Below are 9,479 nucleotides of genomic sequence, written 5' to 3' on the forward strand. Positions count from 1 at the left end.
CCTGTATTCTTGTCTGTGGGGCTGATGTTTCTGGTGACTGGACTTGTCTGGGTGCCTGTCATCAAGCAGAAGATGGTCCATACAGCAATGACCCAAATGAGCCATGGCAGACCTCTGCTACCAGAGCAAGGAGTTCACACACAGTCCTGTGTTACCATTTCATAGGGACAAAACTATTAATAAGGAAGAATGTTTGTTTTATTTTTAAGATGTAATTTATCTAATGTGTTTCCTTATCCTATGAAGCGATAAAATGTTATATGTTTTGCGTGCAATTATAGATTTGTCTCATGTTGTGAGTGCTTTTTATTGTTTTTTTCTCCTGGCAAATCCCTACAACAGGATTAAAATGGCTTCAAATGCTCACCACTGATGTCATGAGAGGGCAGAATTATTTCAGCTCATAATGAATAGTAGGGTCATTCATAGAATACTAAAAAAGCACAAATATCTGGGTCAGCTCTGAAAAAAAAAAAAAGGCTTTGTACATTTTCCAAGCTTTGAGATTAAAAACAGGATGCACAGATTTATTTTTTGTCTATCATTAAATCATATATTTATTGTTTATCATTTATGTAGTGGTTGCTGAACAAAATTAATTTGTTTATAATGTTAAAGGGATAGTTCACCCAAAAATGTAAATTCTGTCATCATTTACTCACCCTCACGTTGTTCCAAACCTATGAGATTTGCACATGCCCACCTAAAATCAGTAAATGATACGTAACCTAGGCCGCCAGAACAACAGGCTGGCTTTTCAAACTAGGTGAGTTAATGCTGTATTATTTTTTTAATGAATTGTGGATTGTTTTAATTTTAAAAAGTGAAGAGTTTCTATCTAATTGCACGGAACGGCGGGAGCGCTGACATGAAGGCACCAACAAGATAGACAGTCTGCCTAAGCTGAACAACCAAGCAGAACACTTATTACAGCCGGGATGGGATATTTTTTAACCAATATTTTTTTTTAAAGTTTCAGGAAAAGATTCGGGACATTTCTAGTGTTACAGTGAAATGTGAACAGCGCAAGTAATACATTTACTACACCGTGCAGTCACAATTAACTTTCATTGCATATTTTTCCATTCAATGAAAGTTAATGGTGACTGAGACTAACATTCTGCCTAACATCTCCTGTGTTGATGGTAGAAAGAAAGTCATATGGGTTTGAACAGTATGAGGGTGATTAAATAATGACTGAATTAACATTTTGTATGTTGGCAAGTATTCTTTTAAGGCGCATAATAATATATTTTTTACCCAAACAGGATAGTCTTTATGTTCTCACATCACTTACCAAATTTCGCCAAAACCGTCTATTGAGAAGTAGTTTTGACCAATGAGTTTCTAAACGTTGAATCCTTTCTGCCAGAGATCTTCTATACGTAAATAACAATCTCTGCGCTTTTACCATACGAGAGAGCGTAACGACAAAGAATATTTAGCAGAGAAGGGCCACTTCTATAAAAATGAATGGGAGAAATTGGAACGCTCAACCGAGAAGCTCTGAGTGCCCAACGATCAACGGATGTAAAAGGAAGTCCCGCCTTACAGTTAAAAGAGCCAATCACCTTTTAGATACAGACATCACCTGTCAAGCAACTCTAGAATGCGCATGCGCATTAGCTATACAAGCCGGGAAAATTGCGTTTTTCAGCGTAAAATCAGGTAAAGAATAACAATGTATGATACCAGTATTGTCAGATTTTATTGCTGATTTGAAATATGGTCTTTGATCGTAATCGTAAAACCGTTTGAGATTTTGGTCTTTCTCCATTCAAGTAGATAGGAGCTGCACTGGCATGATTGGAAATAGCCTCCCTAGAGCGTTCCAAAGATGGCCGACAGTGGACTGACTTGCTAGAAAGACTTTGGTAACGGTCAACTAGCGTGTTACAACAGTAAGTCACTGTTTGCGGATACCATACAAATGAAAGAGAAGAGCCGTAAACTGATACCTATCTGTCGCAAATTTGTCCGCGTCTTCTCTTATAAAACAGCGATTTTATTGTAGTAAACTCCACACATAGTTCATTCCAAATTATTGTTAGTGTAAAATATGTTGAAAATTAGCGAACAGGCGGTCAGTTCATTAAGTGATGAGCTGTTTCCTCACAAAAGCAATTTATTCAGCACACTGAAGCATCTCCCCCATAGACATCCGTTAAAAAACGGCCTCTTGTCTCCTCCCAGTATACCGCCGCGTTATGCTATTTTATGCTAAGAATGTTGGCTAAACTTGACAAAAAAGGCTCTGGTTTCTACAGCGCATCCTAATGGCTGAGGAAGATAACGGAGGATTGCTTGAAACAAACATAACCAAACAACCAACCGATGGTTCTCAAAATGACGGCGTCATTACAAACAGGCCAATCGGAAACGGGCATGAAACAAACCACGAGCTGAGAGTTTTTACACAACAGAGGAAGAATCCCATTGTCAAGAGTGTAACGTCCCAACAAATTAACTGCGTATTGTGTTTTTATTTTACTCTCAACAATCTGAATCATAGTATTTTCTCTCACATTAAATAAGTACATATCTGGAGATAGGAAACTTTGAGCATTTCCCAGAGGTAAGTTGCTAGCTAGCGTGATGGCTCTTGGTTATGGTGATAGTTTTAACAGTTCAGATAATTTAAGAGAAATGTTAGTTCTCTCATATTTAAGCAAACCTGCTTTTACTCACATCGCTACTGTCATATAACACTATTTCATTAAGTATTTCATGTCAGCATCATCTTCTATATGAAGTTGTTGAAGTAACCTTCATAAATCGAATTACCCGACCGTTGACATAACTTTGAGTGACCGGTGTTTGCTGATAGCCCGCTAGCACATTTAACCCTGAAATGTTTGCCTGTAATGGTGATATTACCTTCTTTCTTCTATTATGTAGGAATAGTAATGCTGGTGTGGCCACTTGCTCTTTTTATCAGTAATACAAAAGTACGTCACCTTATTTCACTCTATTTTTAGTGGCGAATGTATTTAGTATGGTTAGCTTAGCTTGAGGTAGTAAATCATCCTTTAGTAGAAGTCTTCAGTTAGTCACCGGGCCTTTAAATATAGACACAATTTCACCGTTACAAATGGTAACAGTTGCATGCCGAGGCGAAATATCTCCAGCTTTTAAAAATCATAACAAGACACGCCCTTCCTCTTCTGTTTTGCCTATTTCAATGAAACACACAAGACCACAGCAGTAAGTGTGTGCCTGTAATTTATCTCCACAGGCACAAATGTTTTGCTCAGATCCTACCCCTGTATGTATTATGTATACTAATCTTCACTTTGCCTTGTATAGAGTTCAGCTGGCTGGCCATATAAAAACTTAATTGTTTTGGTCTTTTGAACCAGACAGACTTAGAAAGTGGTAGAACGTGTCAGCTTTGGTCTAGGTTGTTTAATATACCTTATTGATTGTCATTATATTTCGCCAGTAGACCCGACTGAACAGCAATGAGTGACCCTGAGCCAACCTCATTTGCATCTGTTGAGGAAGAGAGGGACTTCTGGAAGGAACAGGTTGCCAAATACCAGCAGAGGTAGTTTAATATGTTTTTTATTCTGATTTATGAATTAAAATATGTAATTTGATCAACAGTGGATGTGAAGGATCTTAAGGGAAATTAAGACATGTGTACAGGTTTGATGCTAAATACATCAGATCAGCCTAAGAGCCCACATTTCATATGTGTTATTAAATGGCTTCGGTGTGTTTTCAGGGCTGATGAGGCGCAGGAGGAGCTGCAAGAGTTTCAGCAAATGAGTCGAGACTATGAGGTGGAACTGGAGGCAGAACTGAAGCAGTGTGAGGCCCGTAACCGAGAACTGCTTACAGCTAACAACAGGCTTCGAATGGAATTAGAAAACTACAAGGTATTGTGGCAAATTATAAGCACATGGTTAGGAAACTACGGTGGTCAAGGGATGCACAACACATCCAAATTTGCAAAGCAAATAAAAGCTGAAAACACAACGGAAATGAGCCACAACACAACAAAATTAATCAGATACACCACAACAAAGTTTATCAGAGAAAAATAGTTCTAAAACACTGTACTTGTTTGTTCTTTAGTGCTCTGGCCAATACCTGGTTGGGTTTCTACCAGAACTCAATGCACATAACTTCATCAACATTTGCTGAAAATGATGCTGGCAGCTCTTATAAGGTGTCCTGCTCCCACGAAAATGGGCCGTATGCAGGCTGTAGCCCTCGCTCAGGGGACATGCTCAGTTTCCCGGTCAACTCTTTCTTGTGACACATTGACTGGGGAACTCTTGTAGTGACTTGCAGTGAGACAAACAGCTGCCGAAATCTTCCGAGCAGCCTCGTGATCTCTCATGTATTGAGTCAGACTGCTACCCGACTTAAAATACAGTGCTTAAAATTATATATATATATATTTTTTCTGTTAATTTTGTTGTGTTGTGGCTTAATTTGGTTGTGTTGTGCACTTCTCGGCCACTGTAGGAAACAGCTCTTTTGGAAGCTTCAGGTAGACACCAGCATATCTTTAACCTTAACCTGTAAAGCCTGCCTTGCAAAGGTATTCAGACCCTGTACAAACTCTCTCATTTTACTGAATAACAAATCCTAAAAAAGTACATTAGTTCATCATGATACTGGTATTTCAAAACACTGAAATCCAACATTTGTAATATGTCAATATATGTTCCATCAAAATATATATGATTTAATATGCTTTTTTCATAAGTATTTGGTTCCGAGCGATGTGTTTACATGGATGAAAAACCTTTGCCCTAACAAAGACGCAATAGACTTAATGTGTTCTCTGTAACTCTTAAGATAAAGATAACAAACATATTGTCAAACAAACTCACAGTGAAGGATCTTTAATCAAGTTGTCAGTCTTATGGGCAGCTTTTAGGGAAAAATGGGCCATGGCCACACCTCAAAAATTTGCAAAGCATTTAAAAACTTATCCCAAAAGACTTAAAGATGTTATAACTCCAAAAATTGGCTCAGCAACATTTAAATGTGGGGATTAACGGTACGTTTTTCTCTTTGTTATATACTAAGGTTTCATATTGTATATGATATGTGACTACAAGTATGACTTGGATCCATATGTGAAAGACATAATAAGCTGTTAACTTTTTGTCTGTCCTCTGTACCTGTTGGAGGACACATTTGGAGGAGCTGTGTAACTGATGTGCTGTTCTCTTAAGGCACATCTATGGTATTTAGCGTTCTGTAAAATTTGAATAATAATTTTACTATCTACAGTATAACTTGCATTCAATCGTAGGTATATATACACAGATAAAAGCATTTGAATGCTCTTCGATGGAACATGTACTTCCAGAATGTCTGTGGCTGGATGTTTCAGTACACAGTGCTTTGCTTACTGAGGACACAATCCCACATTCACAGAAAAACAACAAAGACCCGATTCAGGGTCAGGAAAGCATCTGATGCTTATTTCTGCATCAGTGTCTGGAGGGCAGAGGGACTCTCACTCATGCTTTTAATTGATGCTTATTGTAGGAGCATGTTTGTAAAACCATGTTGCAGTGTTGATTTAAAAAGAGACCCAAGTCAAGTTGCATGTAACTGATCATTCTTATTGTATAACAGTGCCATGTGCCTTATACATTTTTAAATAATCATCTTTTTATCAAGGGCCTGTTTCTCTTGCTCTGGTATGTAATGTAAAAAGACAATATTTGGTTTTGTTTATTAACAGGAGAAGTATGAAACACAGCACTCGGAGGCAGTCAGGCAAATCTCTACTCTCGAAGGTGATCTAGCAGAGACCACAGCCATCAAGGACCAACTACACAAGTACATTCGGGAGTTGGAGCAGGCCAACGATGACCTGGAAAGAGCAAAGAGGTGCTTTTGCTAGTGAAGAAATTTATAATGGCTTGTGCATTCTGTTTAAGATATTCTTGACTTTTACTGTTAATTCATAAAACCTGTGTGTGTATCCCGCTGACTCTTACAGGGCCACTATAATGTCGCTTGAGGACTTCGAGCAGAGGATGAATCATGTAATAGAGAGAAATGCCTTCCTTGAGAGTGAGCTTGATGAAAAGGAGAATCTTCTAGAATCAGTACAGAGATTGAAGGACGAAGCTAGAGGTAAACTTGATTCACAGGGCAACCTGTGTGCATATGCACCATTCACTCTCATCTAACTGAACAACTTCCATGATCATCAGTTGTATGATCAAGCAATTTTGTCAGTCACAAATGTTTTAACAGATTTCCTGTTTGTCAATGGTGATTGCATGTTGTCTTTCTGCTCTGGGCAGATTTAAGACAAGAGTTGGCTGTTCAGCAGAAACAGGAGCGTAAACCGTCAATCAGCCTCTCGAAAGACACCGAAAAGCCAGAAGCCACACCTTCAAGACCCTCTTCTGTTGTTAATGCCACCCTCCCATCTTTCATTGCCACGCCCTCTAGGCCTCCAGGCTCGGGGAGCACATTCAACACGCCCCTGGCATCGTACAGCCGAAGTGAGCTCAAAAACAGATAAACCTACACTCACTTATCACTTTATGAGGAAAACTATGGTCCTAATAAAGTGCCCGACGTGGTCTTCTGCTGTTGTAGCCCATCCGCCTCAAGGTTCGACATGTTGTGCATTCTGAGATGCTATTATGCTCACTAAAATTGTACAGAGTGGTTATCTGAGTTACTGTAGCCTTTCTGCCAGCACGAAACCAGTCTGGCCATTCTCCGTTGACCTCTCTCATCAACAAGGTGTTTCCGTCCTCAGAACTGCCGCTCACTGGATGTATTTTGTTTTTGGCACCATTCTGAGTAAATTCTAGAGACTGTTGTGCGTAAAAATCACAGGAGATCAGCAGTTACAGAAATACTCAAACCAGCCCATCTGGCACCAACAATCATGCCACAGTCACATTTTTTCCCCATTCTGATGGTTGATGTGTACATTAACTGAAGCTCCTGACCTGTATCTGCTGATTTTATGCATTGCACGATTGACTGATTAGATAATAGCATAAGTAGGTGGACAGGTGTTCTTACTAAAGTGCTCAGTGAGTGTATTTAGTTACTACCATACATTTAAAAACTTAATTTCTAACACTGAATTTTACATTATTACTAATTTTCAAGGATAACTATAAAGTAATATGACTAATTTTATTTTACTATCATGTCCAGTTGAAGGTCTGACTGGAACTCCTCTTACCACATCTGCACGGATATCTGCCCTCAACATCGTTGGAGAGTTGTTAAGGAAAGTTGGGGTGAGTTCAGCAGTTAATTGCTTTAGGCATTATGTTACCACTTAACTACAGAGTTTTTCAATTCACTGGTCCATTGTCTGTGAGTTGTTACTAAACTATAGTGACAGAATTGCACAGACATGCAGAAACCTGTAGCAGTTATTATTATTTAAAGTTTTCTCTCCCTGCTTCAGATGTAGATATGTAGTTGTGATATACTTATATTATGTTGCTTTGTTTCATGTTTCAGAACCTTGAATCAAAGCTAGCATCATGCAGAGAGTTACACATCCATGAGAAAACACCCGGTCATGCAGCGATTGGCCAGAGTTCACCAAGTATTTCACGAGAAACCCAAGAAAATCCATCCAATGCAAATGGCCTCTATGATAAGGGGTTAGTCTCACAATTTGAAGCGCACCTCTTTAATTGATTGAACTTGATGTGCATTGTACCACATCTCTGGCTTGTTAATAATTTGGTGTTCTTCATGCCTTTGTCTTTGGTTTGTGTTGCAGGATGGTGAAACGGTTGGACTTTGGAATAGGACAGAAGATAATGCTGTGAATAAAGCATTATCTGCTCTCAGTACACAAGTGTGTCTTTCATTCCCAAATCCTTGGGAAATGCAATATTCCCAATTCATTAAAATGAAAATGCTTTTTCAGGAGCTGATGCATATCTTTATGCTATCCTTCTAATTCTTCCACTCATCATTCGTTTTCTGTGAAGGGTTCTGCTTTTGCAGTCACATCAAACCCATTATAGAGACTTTCATATCCCCACTGTTTACCAGCCCTCTCTGTCCTCTGGAATGACTGTACTACCTGTTGTTTTACTGTTTTGTTGGGAGTTTTTGTGTGTGTTGCAGATGTACTTAAGTTCACACTGTTTGTTTGTTGTTTGTTTGTGTTGTTTTTAGATTTCTGGTGACATAGCAGTTTTGACATTTTTAATCTGCACTGTAATTTTATGATTTGCTCTTTTGGAACCATGAATTGGGAGATGCAGGTGACTGAAAAAAGCTATACTTACCTCTGCAACCCCATTATATTTGGCACTGAACTACTGAACAATAATCTGAGTGAAACCTCTATTGCACATACTTATTGTTGTACACAGGACTCGAGCGATGTTGACAGCAGGTTCATTTTTAATGCAGAAATGCCTGGTTTTATTTTTTAAATATTAGCATATATATATATATATGATCTGTAGGATTTTGTTACTAACTGATGGAACTTTGTCTTCAGTGTTCAGAGTTGGAATTAATGTTACAAGGGGGATGGTGATCTGTTGTGAACTGAAGCTGCTGTTCATATCTCATTTTATTGTTGCCCTCTTAAGGGCTTATTTGAATAACCAGCCGTAGCAGAAATGTGTACAGTATGCATGATGACAGCATCCACTTTAGGGCCTTTTTATGTTCTAGTTTTAGCTAATGCAAGGTAGGAAACCTCATTTGTATCAGTGCCATCTTTGATTTAAAAGATTGTATCTACAGTACTGAAGAGTCTTTACTGTCATACCATGCACTGTACATGAATGTAACGTGCCTTAATTTTGTGGCCATAACATGCTTTTCCTCAAAGTTAGCATGGGTATTGGGTAACTTACTAGCCTGAAGGGAGCTCCAGCATCACTTTGCTATTCTTCCCAATGTATTAATTCTTTGATATGTCAGAGAGTCCTGGATGAGAGAAAAACATTGAATTCTAAGTGGTTTAACGCCTTAGTTTTCACATTTCTGTTATGCAAGAGTTGTAGATTAAGTCAATTAACAAGCAATATGAATACTTCAGTGAAGGGAACAAATATTTTTATGTTAAAAATAGAAATGTAAGGGAGAATTAATACATTATATTTTCCACTTTGCCTAGCGGTACTAATGAGAAGTAATGATAGAAATAATAGACAATGATGGTTGAAAGGAAGATTTAGCACACTTTATTGCACCAGAGTCATCTCAGGGCATCATGTAAGCAATAACCTCACTAAAGATGTTGTTACAGTCCAAATTCTGTTAAGTGTTTGTCTCTATAGGCACAAGGCATGCACAATTGCCAATTATATAATTGTCAACTTGTATTTTCTTTGCTATTAATGACATCTGCTATGTCTGCATTCCTTTTCAAAAGCAATGCTTAGTTTCTCCTGCCTGTGTAAAACCATTTTTTTGTTGGTTTATTACTAACCTACAAAATAAAATGTCTATATTATGGGACTGATTTTTTTTTTTTATACATTCCTTTA

General features: G+C 38.2%; 1 protein-coding gene across 2 annotated transcripts; it reads left to right on the plus strand.

Annotated features, from left to right (window-relative positions):
- Nucleotides 1-2,394: 2,394 nt before the first annotated feature.
- On the plus strand, nucleotides 2,395-9,447 carry LOC127451125 (nuclear distribution protein nudE homolog 1-A-like). Of its 2 annotated transcripts, none has more exons than XM_051715565.1 (9): nucleotides 2,395-2,575; nucleotides 3,443-3,547; nucleotides 3,728-3,881; nucleotides 5,714-5,862; nucleotides 5,975-6,111; nucleotides 6,285-6,488; nucleotides 7,162-7,247; nucleotides 7,477-7,622; nucleotides 7,745-9,447. In XM_051715565.1, exons 2-9 carry the CDS (start codon nucleotides 3,462-3,464, stop codon nucleotides 7,791-7,793), a joined length of 1,011 nt encoding a protein of 336 aa, XP_051571525.1. In that variant the 5' UTR covers nucleotides 2,395-2,575; nucleotides 3,443-3,461; the 3' UTR covers nucleotides 7,794-9,447. The 2 variants fall into 2 exon arrangements, with proteins under 2 accessions (XP_051571525.1, XP_051571526.1); XM_051715566.1 differs by having other exon boundaries at nucleotides 3,446-3,547.
- The last annotated feature ends 32 nt before the right edge of the window (nucleotides 9,448-9,479 follow it).

Source organism: Myxocyprinus asiaticus, chromosome 14 (genome assembly GCF_019703515.2).
Source record: "Myxocyprinus asiaticus isolate MX2 ecotype Aquarium Trade chromosome 14, UBuf_Myxa_2, whole genome shotgun sequence".
Classification (NCBI taxonomy): domain Eukaryota; kingdom Metazoa; phylum Chordata; class Actinopteri; order Cypriniformes; family Catostomidae; genus Myxocyprinus; species Myxocyprinus asiaticus.